General features: G+C 34.4%; 1 protein-coding gene and 1 non-coding gene across 2 annotated transcripts in view; one reads left to right on the top strand and one right to left on the bottom strand.

The window, feature by feature from the left end:
• The window catches only part of LOC149485528 (uncharacterized), a 55,585-nt gene that overhangs the window by 9,486 nt on the left and 22,988 nt on the right, over positions 1-23,111 (top strand). Inside the window, exon 2 of the mRNA XM_089698780.1 lies at positions 21,628-21,701. Within this exon, the coding sequence (XP_089554906.1) occupies positions 21,628-21,701 (74 nt within the window). The remainder of the gene's footprint in view (positions 1-21,627; positions 21,702-23,111) is intronic.
• TRNAS-UGA (transfer RNA serine (anticodon UGA)) lies at positions 6,647-6,728 on the bottom strand. The gene has a single exon. It is a non-coding gene; the product is annotated as a tRNA-Ser (tRNA).

The following is a 23,111-nucleotide window of genomic DNA, read 5'->3' as shown; positions in this document are numbered from 1 at the left end:
ATCTGTCTGGGATATAAAGACTAATAGTTTTTACGCATAACTCTTATTTTATATTGAACTTTTTTCATTCTTTTCATTTATTTAGTACAGGATATTTTTGACATCATTAAAATATTGGCAAACAACAATAATTATCCATCCTTTAGTCTGACCCTGATTTGTATGCAACTCTGAAAGTGTTGGTAATGCATGAATATTTACATATTTCCACAAATATTTTTATTATTTATATTTTGATGCGGTGAACCCAAATGTCATTGAAAGTGCTCATTGCGACCTCATCAGAGCTGACACAATGACTCTCGTAAACTACAAAGATGACACCACTTGCAATGTGACCTACATTTTTCACTTTTTACTCCACAATTATTTAAATTGCCTTTTCTCTTCTTGGGATCCAGCTTTTATTCGTCTTTTATCTAGACGAATAAAATTTTATCTAGACAGAAAAGTCAACAGATAATTATTAATTAACCTTCACAAAATTATGGATGGTTAGACAATGAATGGTTCTTAATTGAAAATTTGCCTGCTTATGAGAAAATTATTATTCTAAGAATCTTTTTGTAGGCTTTTAAATAAAAGTATGACGGCGCGCCGATAATTACTGTACTAAATAATAATTATCTAGCATAGTTGATTTCACGTAGTTAAATTGTTTGTTTTGATTGTCAATGTCAAAGTATTATGTTGTGTTGCCAGCAATGAAAATATTGTGAAGTAAGGTAGACACATGACATGATAAAAATAAGAGCGGGTAGTCCCGAATGGGGTAGTGGGTTGGCACGATGGTGACAGCTGACATTCTACTGTCAGTTGTGCACAGAGGCGCACGCGTACTAACCTATTGGCTCTTAATCCGTTTCCATCTTGATTGTTACGCAAAATTGTGAAGTACTGTAAACTTTAATAAGCTATCTGATTGGCGTTTGAGAAAATAGTGAGTTTATTTCGGTGTTCCCATCACTACTAAACCACCGCTATGTCTGATAACGGAGATCATACCGCCGAGCCTTCCGACGTTCCGTTATCAGAAGTGGGATTACTCCGTGCATCTCAGGAGCAGCATGCAGCCCACTCAGGTCAGATTGAACAACCTTCTTTAGAAAAAGAGTGCGACCGTTGGAAAACATTGTTTGAATTGCAGCAACGAAGTTTGACAGATTTGATACGGGCAATTCAAGAACCTCGGCTATCTGTATCAAAAATAGCATTACCCGAATTTAATCCTGACCTTCAGGGTAGCGATGCTCGTGCTTGGTGCGAAACAGTTGACCTATGCTTGCAAAAAAAACCACTTTCCGGTGGAGACCTGATAATAACCATGAGTAAAGCACTCAAAGGAACTGCGGCATCATGGCTAGCACAGTCTAGTTATCCTGGAATAACATGGGCCCAATTAAAGGATCTATTTTTAGCTAGATTCGATTTCGTTGAAACTCCTGCAGCTAATTTATGGCGATTGTTTAATGGAAATCCAAAGGAAGGTGAATGCTTATCCTCTTATGCCTGCCGATTTATGAGCGCAATAATGGCAAGATGGAAATCTTTATCAACGGAACAAATTGCCATTGCTGTTACACTAGCACACGCTGCAAAAATCGACCCAAGATTGCAGAGATTGGCTTTTACAACGGAAATAGACAACCGTATAAAATTACAACAAGAACTTATGGCATTTACGTTTAGAAAAAGAGGACCTCCAGCTCAAGAGCAGGCGACATCAGCTGTAGAAGCAAAGAAGCCGCGTCCCGAAAACTCTCGTAGGTGTTACAATTGCAACAAGTCCGGACACGTGGCTACTGAATGTCGATGGATTAGTAATCGTGATGACACTAAAGCACAAACCGAAACTTCAAGCAACTCTGTAACTCATGCTTCAAAGGAGGGCAGTGCACCGAAGAAGACCATCACTTCAACCTGCTTCAACTGCGGTGAACAGGGCCATATCGCAACGCGGTGCCCTGGCAAGGAGGCGAAATCCAACGAGACTCGAGTGGAACGTCGTGTGGATATCTGCGCCATCAAACCAGCTACTGATCATCTTTCGGACGAAACCGGTGAGAAGTTTTCATTTTGTTTCGATTCTGGTGTCGAATGTTTTTTGATAAGGCAGAGCTTAGCAGAACAACTTTCTGGTAAAAGATCATATTATGTTGCAGTGACATTGCTGTGGCTAGGTAACGCTAGTATACCTACATTGTAACACCCAAATTTTATCAACGGTCTCGATTCAAGCCTATACGGTAAAGTTGTTGTTTCATATAGTGCCGGATAGTAGTATTTCGCATGACATAATGGTAAGTAGAGATCTACTCGTGCTATGCCTGAGTGTTATGTTTCCTTGGAGTTTAGCGCTGGGCTAGAAGTCCCTGTCAACCAGGCCGAGTCAGAATGCGCCAGTGACGGCAATGGTGAGTTAAATTAGTTATCTTTAGAGTTTATCACTATTTTGGTAGTACCAGTTAGCCTAAGTGGCGAATACAAGCCCGTGTGGCTTTTCATAACTATGCGGTGCGTAGCCTGTGTGGCAGTTGCAAGCCTGTGTGGTATTTTAAGAGCCTGTGTGGTATTTTAAGAGCCTGTGTGGTATTTTAAGAGCCTGTGTGGTATTTTAAGAGCCTGAGTGGTATTTTAAGAGCCTGTATGGTATTTTAAAAGCCTGTGTGGCAGTGTTAGAAGCCTGTGTGGCAAATAGGAGCCTGTGTGGCAGATAAGAGCCTGTGTGGCATTGTTAGAAGCCTGTGTGGCAGTTAGGAGCCTGTGTGGCAGTAAGGGGCCTGTGTGGCAGTTAGGAGCCTGTGTGGCAGTTAGGAGCCTGTGTGGCAGTAAGGGGCCTGTGTGGTAGTTAGGAGCCTGTGTGGCAGTTAGGAGCCTGTGTGGCAGTAAGGGGCCTGTGTGGCAGTTAGGAGCCTGTGTGACAGTTAGGAGCCTGTGTGGCTGCTTGGAGCCTGTGTGGCAGTTTGTAGGCTGTGTGTGATAACTTATGACGATTTATAGTCTGTGTGACACTCAAAATATTGCGTAGTTTGTAATTAAGCTTATGTGACGTAATTGGACTTATATTGCGCTTTTGAACTGTGTGCCTAGTTTTGAGTGTGACCCACTTTGGTCAGGATGCCCAAGCGGTGCTTGATGTAAACCATTCTCGTTTGCCTGTTTACAGATGATGAAGATGAGCGAAATGACTCCACACACGAGGACGTGTGAATATGCAGGACGGCCGTGACGGCGCGCCGATAATTACTGTACTAAATAATAATTATCTAGCATAGTTGATTTCACGTAGTTAAATTGTTTGTTTTGATTGTCAATGTCAAAGTATTATGTTGTGTTGCCAGCAATGAAAATATTGTGAAGTAAGGTAGACACATGACATGATAAAAATAAGAGCGGGTAGTCCCGAATGGGGTAGTGGGTTGGCACGATGGTGACAGCTGACATTCTACTGTCAGTTGTGCACAGAGGCGCACGCGTACTAACCTATTGGCTCTTAATCCGTTTCCATCTTGATTGTTACGCAAAATTGTGAAGTACTGTAAACTTTAATAAGCTATCTGATTGGCGTTTGAGAAAATAGTGAGTTTATTTCGGTGTTCCCATCACTACTAAACCACCGCTATGTCTGATAACGGAGATCATACCGCCGAGCCTTCCGACGTTCCGTTAAGTATAATAAATTAGGTTAGAGGTTCATTTTGCTAATGGATTAAATGTAGCGAGAATTGTTTTAATTTTCATTACTTCTTTCGGGGAAATAATTTCCATTTAATGGCAGGATATTTTCTCATAATATCTGGATTTCTTTCTTTTTGGGGTCCATATTAAAAAAGGCGCCAAAGAACAAGTTATCATCACATTTTCTTGAATATTTATGCCAATGTCTGCCACACTGCCGTCTACAAATCTTAGGGAAGCCGTCAGACCGGACTACGATTTTCATTTGTTAATTAAAAAGCGAAACAAAATGAATGTTACCGTTACGCACTACCGTTAGTGTCCGATCGGTGAAAGTGTACTGGATTCACATCCCATTGTATGTTGACCTTGTATCGGTCATGCAGTGATCTGGGTCACTTACTCTGTGATCTGTCTCGATGCTTTTTGCCTTGATTGACTGACTTATTTCCTTTCTCTCTTAATGACGAGGCGCCATCGCTTTTATTGGCGCGACGGTGGTTGAATTAAATTTGGTTTTTGATTTTTAATATTTCTATTGTAGTTTATGCTTTGAAGACATAATAAGTTTTTCAGTGCCGTATAATCATAAATTTTTTAGTAGATTGTTCATATAAATAATATTTTTATATGTACCTACATTTTTATAGATATAACGACGTTTTTTTCATTATTTTCTCAATTACATATTCCTATCAAGTTACCAGCATAAATTAATTTCTAGTCATAGCAACAGCATCCTTATCCGATCTATCTCCACTATTATCGATGTGCCATATCTCACATATTCCGATATGTACGTGCTGTATTTCAAATCTATCATTAAAAATAGTTTATAGAGGTTACACGGCTATTTGCAATAGAATGACAATTGTCTCAACAGTGTCGGTCACATATTAGGAACGATTTAGCACGAGCATAATACACGCAAGGCTACCATCGCAAAGTTTCGACAATAAGGAAGCCTCTGTGACAATTTGTTACATAAATGCATTGAATTTGTGGAAACTATTAGAATTAGTTGACATTGAGATAAGTGGAGGTCAGTTAGGGCGTCTATACAAGAGTTGGTTTTCAGAGATCAGATTACTTGAAATTGTTTTATTGTTTTTGGTTTCATAACCACTTAATAATTCGTTTTAATTCTTTGACTGGGATGGGACCAATCTAGCTTTATTCGCTTTTTTAGCCATACCTTTTATAAATCTTTCAAGTTTGGTAGGTTGCAAATACATTTTCAATTTTAAATAATTGCATTAATTGCCATAGTCTTTACAAAAAACTTTAATACAAAAGTTGACGTTTGCATGTGTATTTTATATGCTTTGATACACCAGTCAGTTAGCTTTTATACAGGGTGTCCCACTGTTGGTATACTAAGCTCAAAGGAGGTTATAGTTTTGCATACGCTGAGTACGTAAAAAATACTTAAAAAATCCCAGACGCATTTTTTTTTCAATTAGATGAATTTTTAAAACTCTATGTGTACACTCCTAACAAGCAACCCGCCCATTTTTGCCACCAGAACGTGAGCTATCGTTTAAGATTATGTTTTCATAGACAAAATGCTCACATTAGAGAAGTGGTATATGCCGGCTGCGCGAAGCTAGAGAAGAAAACATGGATTTTCAGGAAAAATGTAGCAAAAAATTTTTGACGTAATTTTGTTGTTTAAGTATTTTTTTCGTGATCAGTGTATGCAAAACTACAAGTCCCTTCGCGCTTAGTATACCAATGTACGGACACCCTGTATACATAGTTCATTCCTAGTCTTTAGCCAAACAAAACTCCGCAGCTCGTCCGCTCGTGTACAAAGCGGTCAAGTATTAATCAAAGGAAAACGCCTGACTCAGCTTCCTGAAGCTGGGACGTCTCTCGGGGCATACTAATTAGGTGACCGTGAAGTTATTACTCAGTCATTACGCTCGGAGCTATATCGAATTCTGTCAAGCTGAAGTGACCTTGCTAGACTTAAATTAATATTTGAGGTAAATACAATTGATGTTTTTGTTATTGCAAGATGGTGGTGTAGAAATCTTATTTGCTATTGTTGCGTTGTAAATATATGTCGGGAGTAAGTTCGTTGGGTATGTATGTGATAATTTTCATGACATAAATTCTCTATTGTACTTGAATTAAGAGGTAATTAATGATGCGAAAGGGACTAAACTCGGAAGATACATATAACATAAACTCAATCTCAAACATTTATTTATTCAAAGCTTCTTATAAAAGCACTTTTGAATCGCCATAACATTTTTTAATATTTACCAACGATTCTGTCAAGTTCGGTGCATTCTTTGGACTAACCTAGCAGTTCTCCTTATATTTTAACTAAGTTACAGCTTGAGGTGGCTTGAGTAGACTTCATCCGAATAACGTGTCGCCTTTTCTGAGATTATCAGATTTGGAAAATGTTTCGATATATTACCATAATTCTTGACGTTTGGGCATTCTTTCAAGTCTATAAAATATAAACTGAAAAAACAACTTAAATCTATTTTTTAAATCAACAAACATTGAGTCTAGAAACATCTGACCAGGAACAAAGATTTAGTTTGTCATACAGAATACCAAATAACGTTGACGATCGGAAAAACCTACTAGTTTTCGCATTCGATTCTCGTAGTTTTTCGAAGGTCACTGCACAGGTATTTGTATTGTATTGCTAATATTTATTTATGTTTTAATATGAACATTTAAGTCGCGACTTCTTGGTACTTCTTAGACTCGCGGCTACATGTGAGGAATTTCAGAACTCGTAGGTGGTCGTATTTGACCTTACAAGTCAAATATTTTACACTTCTTGGAATAAGAAGAACATAACAAAAGATAACATTTCATAATGTTGGATATTTTTAGAAAAAAAGAACGGGATACCATTATTCGCTTAAATTAGTTAGCTAATTAGAATCATGTTAAAATGGACAATCTAAATTCTAAATGAAAAATAAAAAATAAAAAAATTCGCTGAGGACAGGATTCGAACCTGCGCGGGTAGAACCCATTGGATTTCAAGTCCAACTCCTTAACCACTCGGACACCTCAGCTGTGTAGACTTTCTCGAAATTTTGGTCTCTAACTTAAAGAAAGTAAGTGCGCGTATACACTGTCCATGTAATAATAAAACTTTTGTTTTCAATTCTATTCTGTATAATTCTGTTCTATTTTTTTTACACGTATAATATTTAGGTACTAATAAATCTTGTATAATCCATGTTTACTAATATTTAACACGAATTTTCATAATAAACAAAATATGATTTCCTCATTATTTGTGCATCGTCCCCGCATGCAGGCGTTGATTTAACGGCATATTTGTCAATGACCCACTTCAATACAATTATACACATACATCAAATAAATTCATCTACACACACGCAAATGTCACCCGTATCATACAGTGATAAGACTTACAATTGTCCACAAATATTAGACAATTTTCCTATAATCACTTGGCTGATAAGTAAATGATTTCTTAGCATGTGTGTGCAAATGTATACTTTACTGCATTGCAATTGAAGTGGAATTTGCATGTCAATATCGTGTGTTTGTGTAGAATTTATTAGCTCTTAGCACCTGCTTATAAGCTTAAGAAAATTATGATTAATCGATTGTTTTCGTCAAAATCGAATTTTGTGATATCAACAAAGGGCTTTTTATTGACCTCGAAGTATTGGAATCTCCACTTTGAAATTGTAATGAAGAAGTACCTATAAGGCGAGATTTAAAGTCATTGTTTGTTTAGATTGTTTTATTTGTTACTAGCGGTCCGCCCCGGCTTCGCCCGTGGTACATATTTCGCAATAAAAAGTAGCCTATGTCCTTTCTCGGGTATCAAAATATCTCCATACCAGATTTCATGCAAAGTGGTTCAGTAGTTTATGCGTGATTGAGTAACAGACAGACAGACAGAGTTACTTTCGCATTTATAATATTATAGTATGGATGATTCTATACTGGAGAAGTTAACATTATTTCAACCTTAATCTAAACAGTCTCACCATCACTACACATTCTTAAATTTCATCTGAATTGCTACTGTGGTGTAGCTGTGAAAGCGTAGTAAACAGAGATAATTTGGAAAATCCAAAAGTGCACGCCTCATAATTTTTTTTTAATAAATATTTATTAATTATTATTTTTGTTTATTTAATAACAATTAAACCACATCGAATCAGACCCTGAAAAATGAAAGGGTTCTATTCCTGAGCATACTCAAGCGTAAGAGAAAAAAAAAGACTCGATTAGTAAAGTATTTCGGTCGCTATCGTGTTAACAAGAAAAAGGATCCGCACATACAGACACACGGACGTCCAAGACAGAACTTTTTTAAACTGTTTTTTAACTAGTTTAAATAACAAAAATGACATCAAAAATATCATGAACGTTAAAAATAGTGTTTTTTCTTTATATGTGTGTGTATGTGTTATCTTACAAGTGCAATGTATGATACATAAAGACATTTTAAGATTGAAAAATCAGATGTTTTGCGCGAAGTGACAGTAGTACCCACCTCAACGCTTCGCTTATGAGGCGTGCAATATTAGTGCCAATATGTTTTCAACCTGTTGCCCTTAAATTAAACCACCTATTATTCGTAACAGTCATAACATATTATAGAATACACGAAGAGAATACATTACGTACAAATATTCGTTCGGAAATCATTAAGACCTCAAAGAAGACCATATTCACAAACTGGTCCACATTAGGATGTTGAGGATAAAAAATAACCTTGTGTTAATGAAGAGGATGAGTAAGCCATATGTAAACAGACGATACAACTATATGTATACATACTTTGCGTTGCGTTTGCGTGTCAAGATTGTTATCCAATACATAACGTGAAACATTGCTCTAATATTTCCAATTTTTAACTTTCCAATATTTGGTAGTTTTATATAATACTACCTTGTCCTGGCTTTGCTTGGCTTGACCCGGCTTGACGGGAAACATGATTTGGTGTAAATCGTAACAAACAATCGAAATTTTAAGTCCTTGTAATATTAGTGTGAAAATATAATTTTTACATTTTATATTATCTGCTATTAATTGTTGAAATAAAGGGAGTCAATGTGGCTAGATTAAAATTCATGGTAGGAGGTTTTTATTTGTACAATTATTTTATTGAAGAGTTATAAAAAATAAAAAAAATAAATTGTTTTATTTTGTTCAGAAAGGTCGATAAAAACATTGTAACAACGTTGAATTCTCATTTACTGAAAATATATTGAAATGAGAGCACAATTTTTTCACTGAAAAAATACTGAAATGCCAATAATTTAGCATTGCATTCATTGTCGAACCTTTCATAGCAACGGCACCTGAAACCCGCTGGTTTTGTAACAATGCCCGCTAATTGCACACGCTCGTATCTGTTACAGTGTGTCTTCCGCTTTAATTTTTAAACTACACTATCCTAAATTCAGTTCAGTCTAGACTTTGTCTGCTGTCCTTATTTTTATAGAATCAATAATACCTACTACGACTTCCTATAAAGTACAATACATGCAATAAATAATAATTAAGGCTAAGTAATCAGTGAAATAAAAAGCAACTTGCTTCTATTATTTAAAAATTGTAAACTTATTGAAACCCGCGGCTTTGTTCATACAGTACCGACTGTAATCCATAGTATTTTTTATGCCATAGCAATCATCATGGTGGTTCTTCGTCACCACCCATAAACTTGTATCGCTGAAATCTCTGTTACCTTATTTCATCGAGATGCGTTCAGCCGTTCTGGTTTAAAAATATAAAATCATTTAAAGGCATTCTTATATACTTTCACTTTTTAAATTTGTGTGATAGGATATCTACTAAACTAATAAAGTACCGTTAACTCTTAAGTATTATCGCATATTATTAAAAAAAAAAAACATAAGTAGGTATTTTTTTTCATTAATTTACATAAACATTATTAAGGCTATTTTAGTTTTATGAGTTTTTTTCATATTTCTGACACTGAATCGCAGAATCTACTGTTCTGATTTGTTTATTAAGACACTGACCTGGATTAAGACGATTTTTTGTCCAGATACCACTCGATCTTAACTAAAGTTAGTTTTTGTTAATCTATACTAATATTATAAAGCTGAAGAGTTTGTTTGTTTGAACGTGATAATCTCAGGAACTACAAATAAGCTAATCACATGAAAAATTCTTTCGGTGTTAGATAGCCCATTTTATCGAGGAAGGCTATATGCTATATATCATCACGCTTAGACCAACAGGAGCGAAGCAATGCGGGTGAAACTGCTTGGAACAGCTAGTTTTTAAATAAAAACCATTAATTAAACGTTGATAAAACAAACATCGATTATCGTATTGTCTGTAACGGGTCCGAATGTAACGCAACAGGTGTGACGTATCGCACACAATGCGCATTGTTCTTGTGACGAATTCCAGTTTGTCTTTTTGTGTGTCATTGTGAGGAGGTAATCTTTTATTGTATGGTTATTCGTTAATCGCTGGCATCGAGACTCGGTGGTTATATGAAGGATGAGATATGCGAAAAGATTGAGGAACAATCTTTGAGAAACGACTAAATGTATGCTCGATTTATTCAACATAAACAGAGTTTTCAAGAAACTTGAGATCTTAAGATCAATCCCATGTTTTAAATGTTCTAAATTCCTAAAGTCTAGGCATTTTAGTTATTACTGCTATACGATGTGTCCTTAAGTTAGATAATATTTAACATTTATTTAAATTTTAATATTTAAACAAAATGCTTCAAATATTCGTCTCGTATTTATGCAAATCCAAGCATCTTCAATGTATTTAATAAATAATTAGTTAAAACATCGTTCAATTAAGAAGTTTCCGCGTACATCATCCTCATCGTCTGAATAAATATAAATAAGATTTATAAAAAGTTTCGCATTTGCCTTGAGGCGCTTGAGGCTTGCAGCGCCAAGTATGGACTAGGCTGAAAAAAGTCTAGAATAAAACCGGCCAAGTGCGAGTCGGGCTCGCGCACAAAGGGTTCCGTAGCAGCAAATATAATAAATTACAGTTAAATCAACCTATCTCAAAAACTATAAGAGATACTTTGATCAAACCAAAAATCGTTGAAAGAGTTAATTAGCATGCATCACCTCTATTTTTTTTAGAATTTTATACCCCGTAGTTATAAAAATAGAGGGGGGGGGACATACTTTTTACGACTTTGAGAGCTGATATCTCAAAAACCGTTCACTTTAAGAAAAATGTTTTTTAGAAAACTTTATATCATTTTAAAAGACCTTTCCATTGATACCCCACACGGGTATGTACATCGAAAAAAAAAATTTCATCCCTCAGTTACATGTATGGGGGGCCCCACCCCCAATTCTTTTTTTTACTATTTAGTGTCATATTTTTGTAGCGGTTCATACAACACATATTCCCATCAAATTTCATCACTGTAGTACTTATAGTTTCCGAGTAAATCGGCTGTGACAGACGGACAGACGGACAGACGGACAGACGGACATGACGAAACTATAAGGGTTCCGTTTTTGCCATTTTGGCTACGGAACCCTAAAAAAACTGCGATCCTGCGATGAGTCACGTGTGCGGTTAGCTGGCTGTATTGCGTGAAATGAAGTCATTTATGTATTTTTAGTAATACTATTTTGCTTACTATAAACGCGAAAGTTTTGTGAAGGTTTTCTGTTTGTTTGTATTTAGTTAAACTGTTCTTTTGCTTACTTATCGTCTTTCTTGAAAAAATGACGGATAGGGTCTTGGTGAATTTGGCACAGAGAAAGATTGATGTCTGGCTTAGCATACAGTCTTTAATGCTTATTAGACTACATATGGTACATACCTTGTGAATGCAGCTTTGAACCTTAACTGTATTTACGCGTGATCGTCTCTATATTATTTGAAGATTGCGATATGATTGAATAGCATGATATCTTATAATTATTATTATTCAAATATAGTAGTTGCTTTCATAAGTTTTACGAGCTTAAGGTAAATTTAATATGATAATGTAATAGGAAAATATAAAGAGGGTATACCAGTACAGTAATTTTATATTACTTAAGTTTCGTTTAGCTATTAAATAAACTAGAAAGTACACGATGTTTCAAAATCTTTTAACATATGCGTTATCGTCGGACATTTAATTTTTGATTACCGTGAACGGTGAAATATAGAGACGATTAACGTATAAATTATTATACAAAATGAGATAATTAAATATATACGCTAACAATGATTAGGAATTAAATTATTTATTCAGTTAACAATAACGTGTGTTTGTATAATTGCATCGTAAACGGTTAGATGCATTTAGGTCAGTTTATTTTGGGGCCAAGTTATGACTTCAATTATTTTTCTCGAAATATGGGTTGGCCGGGTGATTGGCCTCCAGTACCTAAAGAAGGTTTTTTTTCAGGCGATAACATACATTTTTAAGCTATGGCAAAGCTTCTATCGCGGGCCTTGAGCGCAGGGACCGAATCCAGAAATTTAGTAACGAAAAACCTCACGCTCCCCACTCCGACGGGTGCGGAGGTGTGGCTTGAAGGCATATATAGCATGCAATAGCTCTACCGCGGCAGTCCCCGAGTGCCACACGTCTTTTTTAATTACCACACATTTCTAGATCAGATTTTCTCAATAATTTATCACTGAACCTTGCTAATCCCACGGTAAAAGTAGTGTAGAAGTTAGTGGTAATGAATCAAGCTAAGTAAGTCATTCTGTCCGCACACGAAGACGCAACCTTAGGTAATGTTCTAAGTAGATGACGTCATTTGAATTACAATTATAGACCAAGAGATGAATAATTTATTTGGCTTGATGATTGAATTTCTGTATATTAGAAATCGGTACTATGTTGGGGTAATTTTTAGTTTTATTGCGTTAGCCGTATACATTTTAAATGGGCTAGTAACTGCTGCAGCTGCAGAGATTGAGATGACCTTTTGTCCATAGGTAACAAAATTTTAAGAGAGAGAAATTTCAGCCCAAAGCTCCATTCTATGAGCTTTCGCACTGTTCTTTGCACAGCTCGGATTCGCACACATGCCGCTATATTCATCATAGAAATGATAGCCTATTTTGCGAAAGTTCCCTTCTAAACATCCAATCATTCTATACTGGTGTGAAACTAGGCTACAGCTATCTTTGACGCGATCCTATAGATAAAAATTAGATGAGATTGAAGATAACAGTCGAAGATTAATTTACTGTAGTAAAAAAAGGAAATTTTGCATTACTATATTAGTTCGTGTTCTTTTATATAATATTGTTGTTTAATGTTTAAAATACATCATATACCGAAATATTTTGGTTACACGGTAAGTAATTATAACAAAAGCTTTCAAAAACTACCGCGAAATGTCGTCTGAAACTTAAAAATAAACGCATTAGATGCGTTATTTTACAATTCCTTCTTAGCATCCTAATCATTTAAAAAAACACAAAAACTTTCAGAAAAATAAATAATTCAGCAGCTCATCGCCAAGCCGAGGTTTACAAAACCAAATACAGCAGCAGCGTGACGCTCTCGCGCGCGTCAAGTGAATATTAACGGCGTACACTCATTGACGCATGCGCAGACGAGCGGCGCTTACGCGGCGCGCGCTCTTGCGCATTCCATATTAACTGCTTGATGGTCTTGGTGACCATAGTAGATACAACGCTTGATAGGTCTTGCTGAGATCGTTTTAAGATCGCATGTTAATTGAACAAGACTTAAGCTCAAAGTTATAAAAAAATCATGAAATTAACTATAACATATGATCTATGTATGAGCTTCGCAAAGCAACTTTACAGAGTTAAGAAGAAGCATTTATAAATTTGTTTTGAATTTTCGCATCGGTGTAATGCTGCGTTTTCATTAATGGGTAATTTAAATAATAATTATCGAGTTAAAAAAGTGTAAATACAAATATAAATTTTGAAGAAATATAAAAAATTGGCACATTTCGATAGAACGTTATTGTAGATACAAATGTAGTTTCGAAACGTATACCTAATTATTATAGACACAATAAATTAAACTGACATTTGAATGCGGATATAAAATTAAAAAAAAAAATCAAATTGCTGCGCTGATTTATCTGCTTATTTTGTATTTGTGGCCTATCGATTTGAGTAGTAAATCATTTGATAACATTTTTGCATTTTATGAATGATTAATGTAATATATGGGCATGATCTAATATGCCATTAGTATAAGGGCACTATTACAATTAGGATAAATTTTATTGGCGATTCTGTATAATATACATATGTATATCTTAATACTATTATAAAGGCGAAAGTTTGTAAGTATGGATGTATGGATGTTTGTTACTCTTTCACGTAAAAACTACTGAACCGATTACAATGAAATTTAGCACACATATAGAGGGTAACTTGGATTAATACATAGGATAGGTTTTATCCCGGAAATCCCACGGGAACGGGAAATATGCGGGTTTTCCTTTGAAAACGCGGGCGAAGCCGCGGGCGGAAATCTAGTGATAAAATAAACATTTCGATTATCGAGGAAGGTCGTGGAAAGTGTATAATTTTTTTTATTTCCGTTGAAATATTTTGTGTCACAAGCTAGATTATTTTCTGATTAAATGGTACTTACCAATAATTATATTTTATAACTTCTCTAATATTATAGTAATAGTACCTTTTTTCGCGTTCTTTCAGAACTGGGTGTACCAATATTTGCAGACATTTAATGGCGCGGAATTTTTTTTTATTCTTTGACTCGCCAAAATCAAATACTACATCTAGTAAATATTAAATAGTTTGTCAAAAGCAAATACATTATATTAAACTGGCATTAGTAAAATATGCAGCTCATGTTATTCGGCAGAGATTAATTAAGTTATTGAACGGAGATAAGTACCTACAACAAGTCCAAGTCTTTCCTCTTTACCTCATTACATTACTGACACTTAATTTAAAGTATAATACTATTAAAGCTCGTTACAGTTATTCCTCGAATACACAAAGCTTGAAAAAACCAATACCCAGTATTCCACGAGGTATTTACACCTCCGAGAATCTAATGAAGTAGCACGATTGGAAAATGATAAAAAATAACAAAAGCGGCGTTATTCCGATTTCTCGCTGGCGCCTCGACCGCTACCCGCCTTTTTGCTTTCGGGTCAATGCACCGAACATTTCATTTACACGGCTTTTTAATTAAATTTATTTATTATCAGATTTCCCCAGAGCACATTACTGTGATGAGACGGAACTCGGAGTGATAGTGGATGTCGAGAAATTTTATGACTTTAGAAAAGTTAAATCAAAGTCGACGAATTTTCATAGATTTTCTATCACGAAAATAAAGCTTTTTATAAAATCTATATGAAAATTTAATTTGGAAAAATTTAATTTCCTCAATTTTGAACACAAAAAGCAAAAGCACGAATTATAAATTGGAAGTTCAAAGTATTTGTGTTATCATATCAAAGCTTTAAGGTGCTACCACAGGTGCTACGGAGCACGGAATACAAATCAATATTTACGCATCGAAGTAGTCACTTCACCTAGTAAAACATAGCTTAAACTTATCTTCACGCAGAAAATAGTTTCAACACCCAAAATCCACCAAAAGATGCAAAGCGCACCACAAGATACACCACATGCAAAGCGACAAAGTATAACAAACGACCTTTCAAACAACAGGCACTCGCATCACGTCCAAGAATTCTAAATCATTTGTTCCTCAAGAAGCAATGTCCGTCGGGGCCATTATCAGAGTAATGATAATAACGCGGTTGCATCCCGTGGTAACCACTCTGCTATAAATAGCGCCCATCCTATCCGATACTTAGGTTTTATCTAGTGCATCTTCCTTGGTCCGTGGCGCTTTTTAAATTGGCTGGGTTATGATATCCTTATGATTAGGTTTAGTTATTACATTGCTTAGTAGAAAATATATTCTTGAAATTGAAATTCGGTCATTATAGAGATTTTTCAAATTAAATCAGGAAACAATTTATTAAAAATCAGACCACAAAAATATCCTTCTCTAGTAGATTTATTACCTTTAATGCATTTTTGTGTTTGTGTTCAGGCATAATTCCTGATCCTAATCGAAAAATGCTTTGTCTAGTATATACAGGGTGTAATCGTTAAGTGTGCACAGGCGATTTTTCCGTAACTATTGCAGATATTAAAAAACTTTAAACTGATATTGGAAGTTTAATGTAACTTTTTTGGATATTTCCCGTTTTATTTTTTTAAAGTTATTATTGTCATTTTACTCATTAGGTAAAGGGCTTTCAATATCAGTTTAAAGTTTTTTGATATCTGCAATTGTTACGGAATAATCGAATGTGCACACTTAACGATTACACCCTGTATAATGCTTAACAGAGGATTAGCAAAGTATCTTGCTTTATTCAACTGAAACTAAAAAATCTCACTAATTAATTCATTTAGGATATTGATTATGAATATGAAAAGAAGTGAAAACTGATCGCTGGGCGTTCTAGGTCATCTAATTGTTTTATTGCTTTGAGATTTTACTTGCATTCCGGTTGCGTGTTAAAAAAAATAACCAATATTTTTTTGTATTTTTCCGCTTTTGGGCGATTAGACAATATTACTGGCATCGATCCGAATAGTGGTGCCAATAGTTATGTAATAATGGACCTTTCTCTTATTTCTACTTTTAATTTTTGGCACAGTGGTTAGATTTTAAACTTAGATCTAGAATTCTAGAGCATTGTGGTTTTTATTTCCCTGTATTAATTCATAATCAGTTCATGAATGCAACTTGAATTGTATTTATTGTGTTATTTTTTAACCGACTTCAAAAAAAGAGGAGGATATTATTATTTCTATCTTTTGTGTTTTTTATTAAGAGGTCTTTATGATTAACAATAAAAAAGGGAATAACAATGATTTACATAAAAATCATATAACCTTTGACACTATTCAAAGAACTTGTTAAATTTCTTCAAGGTATAAATATTTTAGTAAAGGAAGAGTTAACTGTAGTAATATATAAAGTCGTCCTAATATGGTGTTGTAATAAGTTGATGTTGTTTGAGGAAATGCTATCATAAAAAACTAAAAGACCTTTTGAACTGTCATTATTCAAATTTTCACTTATGATGAAGTCATCGAATATTTTGAAATCACTGATTATACCAACAAATTGAAGAAAGCAATCTTTTATCTGGAGTCTAGACATTTTAAAATTGAAATTTTAACAACGGTTCGGAAATCAGAAGGTCTTTGTGTTCGTCTTTTTAATCATAAAAAAATATTATATAGAATGTAATTACAACTGCCTTGCCTAAATTTCAACGCGCTAAAAATATTTATAACGAGTTATTTTATTCATTAAATTTATGTAGCCAGACATTTTTAACAACTTGTGGTAGTCGTGACAATCGACATTCGTCTTTATTACTACTTTATTTGTATATTTATTTATTTCTTATACTTTTAATTCACGTTCATTAGAAACAACTATGATTTAAAAAGTAACAATAACATTAGTATCGATGTATGCAATCTCACAGCATCTATGCTTTCACACGGAAGCCGGCAGGGGACGGTGTCACCCACGGTCATCATTCAATTGGACCGATTGGATGATTGGCCGGACACACGCGGTCAATCCGACAAACCTCCACTGTTGTTGCCAAGCTATATGTGATGTAGCTGAGTTTAACTTGGGTATGGTGGGAGTGATGTAGAAAGTGAAGGAATTAGCAAAATCGGTTGAATAAGTCGAGTTACTTTATTAGAAGCATACAGAAATAATTTTCTTGTTACTATAATTGTAGATGAATGAATGAAAATGTGGAAATGCGATCATCACTAACAGATAGGCTTTAATAACAATTTAAAAATAGAAATAATCCTCCATTCATCAGAACTAAAACGTGATTTGTAATTACTAAATCATGATTCTCAGCATAGCATCCAATAGCAGATCTTTCACTGGACGCGCACCCTGCGGCAACTGTGGCACAGTTTACATCAGATACGCCGCAAATGGGTCGTGGGTTCGATTCCGCTGTCACTCTTCATGAGCCGCGACAGCTTGAAAGTGAAAGATGGATACTTTCAATTGCGAACGAATTTATTCATACACCATTTGTTGTAATTTATTTCGATTAATATTTATTACTCGTTGCAACCACTGATCCAGATACTGCTGACAGGATATTGTTATAAATTGATGTTCAATTATGTTTATTATAAATTGGCGTTGATTAATATTTTGTGTTACATCTTTCATTATTAGGTAGTAAAGGAACAAATCAGTCATTGCAAAAGTTTATAATAGTAAGCTTGACATGATTTATTATAATTTATTTATTAAATGGTTATTAATTGCTATTATTTCAGTATCGGTTATTAGCGCTTATTGCCATTATTATTTGAATATTGAACTTTTTTCAATTTATAGTAATTTTAATTATTCAAATTACTAAAACTCATTTTAAATACAACTATAAATTGCTCTATTGAACACAAGCTAATTGTGAATTTCTACAAGAAATCATATTTAAATTATTTATGCCCATAATACAGGACTTTCACTTGAAGTGCAACAGTCTATTTATATTTTTAAAAAAACCTCAAACATTGTGTTCAAAACTTTGCAACTTTCAAAAAACGACTGAAAGAAAACAATTTATTTTCTACTTTATTAGCCTAAAACATAAACCTTGTATATCTCTTTTAGTCCATTGAATAAAAAGTTCTAGAGTGCGTGAGTTAGTAACGTAAGATGTTTCTTCGGAAACATGTCAAGAGTCCCTAGGTAATAAACATACTAAAACCCCGGGACACTAGGAGGAGCCCCGGAGTGGGGGGAGGGGGGAAATGGGTCCATTTTTTCATTTTTCGCTTAAATCTCAAAAACGGTACATGTTAGAGAAAAACTTTCAAGGAAAAGTTGAAAGGCCATGAAATTATCTACAAGTTGTACCTAAATCATTTTTTCCTATATCCTACCGTTTCTGAGTTATACGCAGTAAAAAATCATTTTGGCTCAAACAATTTCCCCATACTACACATCAATCGATCAAAAAATATTTCTTTCTTCCAAAAAACTCAAATGTGCAACTTGTGACCGGTACTGATAGATTGCTCTTAATTAGGTCTATAATTGGTAAAATAAACACATTCCTCCATGGAAGCCTTTAAGAGGAATCGATTGTCAAAATATTATATTAGGGCAGTTTGAGTTACTGAACTTGATCTTTTTATTTTTTTCTTCCAAAAAACTCAAAAGTGCAACTTGTGACCGGTACAGATAGATTGCTCATAATTAGGTCTATCATTGATAAAAATACCAGATTCCACCACGGAGGCGTTTACGGGGAATTGAATTTTATCAGGGTAGTTACGATACTTGAACTTTTTATTTTTTTTCTTCCAAAAAACTCAAAAGTGCAACTTTTGACCGGTACTGATAGATTGCTCTTAATTAGGTCTATAATTAGTAAAATAAACACATTCCTCCATGGAAGCCTTTAGGAGGAATCGATTGTCAAAATATTATATTAGGGTAGTTTGAGTAACTGAACTTGATCTTTTTATTTTTTTCTTCCAAAAAACTCAAAAGTGCAACTTGTGACCGGTACTGATAGATTGCTCTTAATTAGGTCTATAATTGGTAAAATAAACACATTCCTCCATGGAAGCCTTTAGGAGGAATCGATTGTCAAAATATTATATTAGGGTAGTTTGAGTTACTGAACTTGATCTTTTTATTTTTTTCTTCCAAAAAACTCAAAAGTGCAACTTGTGACTGGTACAGATAGATTGCTCATAATTAGGTCTATCATTGATAAAAATACTAGATTCCACCACGGAGGCGTTTACGGGGAATTGAATTTTATTAGGGTAGTAACGATACTTGAACGTTTTATTTTTTTTCTTCCAAAAAACTCAAAAGTGCAACTTGTGACCGGTACCGATAGATTGCTTATAATTAGGTCTATCATTGATAAAAAAACCAGATTCCACCATGGAGGCGTTTAGGAGGTATTGAATTTTATTAGGGTAGTTACGATACTTGAACTTTTTAACTAACTACCCTAATAAAATTCAATTCCTCGTAAACGCCTCCATGATGGAATCTGGTATTTTTATCAATGATAGACCTAATTATAAGCAATCTATCTGTACCGGTCACAAGTTGCACTTTTGAGTTTTTTGAAAGAAAAAAAATAAAAAGTTCACGTATCGTAACTACCCTGATAAAATTCAATTCCCCGTAAACGCCTCCATGGTGGAATCTGGTATTTTTATCAATGATAGACCTAATTATGAGCAATCTATCTGTACCGGTCACAAGTTGCACTTTTGAGTTTTTTGGAAGAAAAAATAAAAAGATCAAGTTCAGTAACTCAAACTGCCCTAATATAATATTTTGACAATCGATTCCTCCTAAAAGCTTCCATGGAGGAATGTGTTTATTTTACCAATTATAGACCTAATTAAGAGCAATCTATCAGTACCGGTCACAAGTTGCACATTTGAGTTTTTTGGAAGAAGGAAATATTTTTTGATCGATTGATGTGTAGTATGGGGAAATTGTTTGAGCCAAAATCATTTTTTACTGCGTATAACTCAGAAACGGTAGGATATAGGAGAAAATGATTTAGGTACAACTTGTAGATAATTTTATGGCCTTTCAACTTTTCCTTGAAAGTTTTTCTCTAACATGTACCGTTTTTGAGATTTAAGCGAAAAATGAAAAAATGGACCCATTTCCCCCCTCCCCCCACTCCGGGGCTCCTCCTAGTGTCCCGGGGTTTTAGTATGTTTATTACCTAGGGACTCTTGACATGTTTCCGAAGAAACATCTTACGTTACTAACTCACGCACTCTAGACCCCCTTTGGAGGGACTCATTCAATGGACTATTTTTAATATGGAATAATCATACAAAAAGAATAACGGTTTTCCTCAAGTTGTAAGACTGTATATATTTATGTACACAAGTGTATTATCAACGAGAGTGTTCTATAAATAATTTGATTAAAACATACATTAGCCTTATTGCATCCATTCTCAAAGCTTTTTGGAATATAGCGACCTCTATTAAAATATTGGAATGTAAAATATACAGAAAGAAGGCAGGGTGAGGTCATCCTTGAGGCTTTCAGTTTCGGGGTATCATTTTATTTAATTGCATTTCTCTACTTGACCAATCAATGCAGTATTTACGTGAACAACATAAAATTATAATTACAACATTTATAACCAATCCGTCACTACTTGTTATTATAGAGGGTAGTTCAGACAAAAAGTTTAAAACTCATGAATCTGCACAATCTTCAACCACCAATACAGAACATCTAAAATTCTATACTCTATTGGTAGTATTATTTTATGTATGATAGCATAATATAGATTATAGACCACTGACCATACAAAGGTCTATTCTACAAGTACCTCTGTACAAAGCCATACAGAGGTCTATTTAGCTACGGGGTCGATATGAAGCATCACAGGATCGCAGCTAACCACAAGTTACGTCAGCCATCTCGTGCGGGGTCAGCGACCGCAGGCTTTTTGCGTTGCATCCGACTAGATCGTAGTTATGTCGATCATGGTATTTATATCCACTATCCAGTATAAGACCGCTTAGCTAAAAATAAATGCACTTTTTTTCAACCTATGTTCAATTTGTTCGTTTGGTGCGCTGCAAACGAAGTTAGGTTTTATTTTACTTAAGGTTTACACATTCGGATGGATGAAGGGGATTAATATTATGATAATTGACAAAATACTATGAATACAAAGTTTTAAAATCTTACTTTAGACTAGGTATTGTTAAAAATTAGGGCACAGTCTGTGGGCACAGCAGTAACAAAGAAAGCTCAATTGAAAGCGCTTTGACGCTACAGTTACGCGCTTACAGTGGCAGTTAAAAATATTTTTGTCTAGTTTTTCTGTTATAGGTACTAAATTTGTATTGTACTTTTAGTACTAATAAAATATGTAATTGTTTCAGATCGAAAGGCGACATGGCGTCGCCGAAGTGCTTGTTTCTCTTCATTGCTCTACATATCGCCTTCAGTCATGCAGGTGAGATTTTTGTAAATTTTTTCATTAATTAGCAAATGAATAGTTTTTTAGTGTAGAAACCTTAATATTTTTTTCATTAAGGTTTTACCTTCCGATGCTTATAACTCGTAAGCAGAAGATATAGCTGAAATTTCAGTTCACGTGAAATCTATACATATAATAAAATCGTAGGAAAGTCAAAACTGTACATTGAATATTTTTTTAAAAGAATACATAATCCATGATCTATAATCGATATAGAAGCCAAAAACATAGTTTTTAGAATTTTTGTCTGTTTGTCTGTTTGTCTGTTTGTCTGTTTGTCTGTTTGTCTGTATGTTTGTCCAGGCTAATCTCGAAAAGTACTGCATAGATTGACTTCAAATTTTGCATGAATATTACTAACAGGTCGGGTGAGGCTTTTTTAAACATATTATCATGCTATCACCTCCGGGGGAGGAGCTGTGAACCTTTTTTTTCTTACGTATTCCGTGTATTACGACAGCGTACAATCTAAAGACTCATGTTTAAATGTTGGTTTCGGGTAAGCCATGCTATTATCTAGCTTTACACAATAAAAACTATGTCATTTACGTAATTTGGGCAGAGAATCAGTTTAATGAATTTATTAGTATACAAATTTGAAACAGCGCCATCTATGAGATTTCGTAAAAATCAAATCAATTTACATGTTAACACTACTGAACACAATGTTAAAAATTAATAATTTAAATATAATAATTATGTTATTTATTTATTTAACTCTTTAACCCATATCTTCCCTTCCCTATAAGGTGCGCTTATAATTCGTGTGAATATAGATACTACATTTTTAAAAGTGAGGGTAGATGTTTATTATTTTAAGTCAAACTAGACACCATTACAGTTAATCTAATATTGATTGTGTTCATTGGTTACATTTTTAAAAATCTTCGTGTTTTAAAAATTCGATAACGAGGCGGGACTCGAACCAGCATTCTTTAGTGGTCGAATTTTTTCTATTCTTTATAAATTTATTGTTTATGAATTTATATTTATAAACAATAATACAAAAAGGTTAGTTCGTTGATAATTATTATTCCTTCATCATTTACATGTTGTAAGTAAAAATTTACTTTGACTGTTAATACTTTTGTTCAGTATTTACCTGTATGATTATTGCTTGGTAATTAATATATTTTCATGTCGTATACCTAATTAAAAACATAAGTTTGATGTGAAACTAGCTGGATTTATTTTTACACACTCACAGTCTTATATTTTGTGTTAATGTTAAAATAGTATTTATAGTGTAAATCATAATATTTTTTCACAATTAAAAATATTTCCTTTTTTTGATGGTGTTGGCATCGAATTAAACCGCGCTGTCGTTTCGTTCACAAAAAGTGAAGTTATGAGGACCGAATATGTAGCCGCCTCAACTTACGGAAA

Source organism: Colias philodice, chromosome 9, assembly GCF_061535455.1.
Source record: "Colias philodice isolate Cphi_HAF_F1 chromosome 9, ilColPhil1 Martin Lab GWU primary, whole genome shotgun sequence".
NCBI lineage: Eukaryota > Metazoa > Arthropoda > Insecta > Lepidoptera > Pieridae > Colias > Colias philodice.
This window is presented reverse-complemented; position numbering and strand designations above follow the sequence as displayed.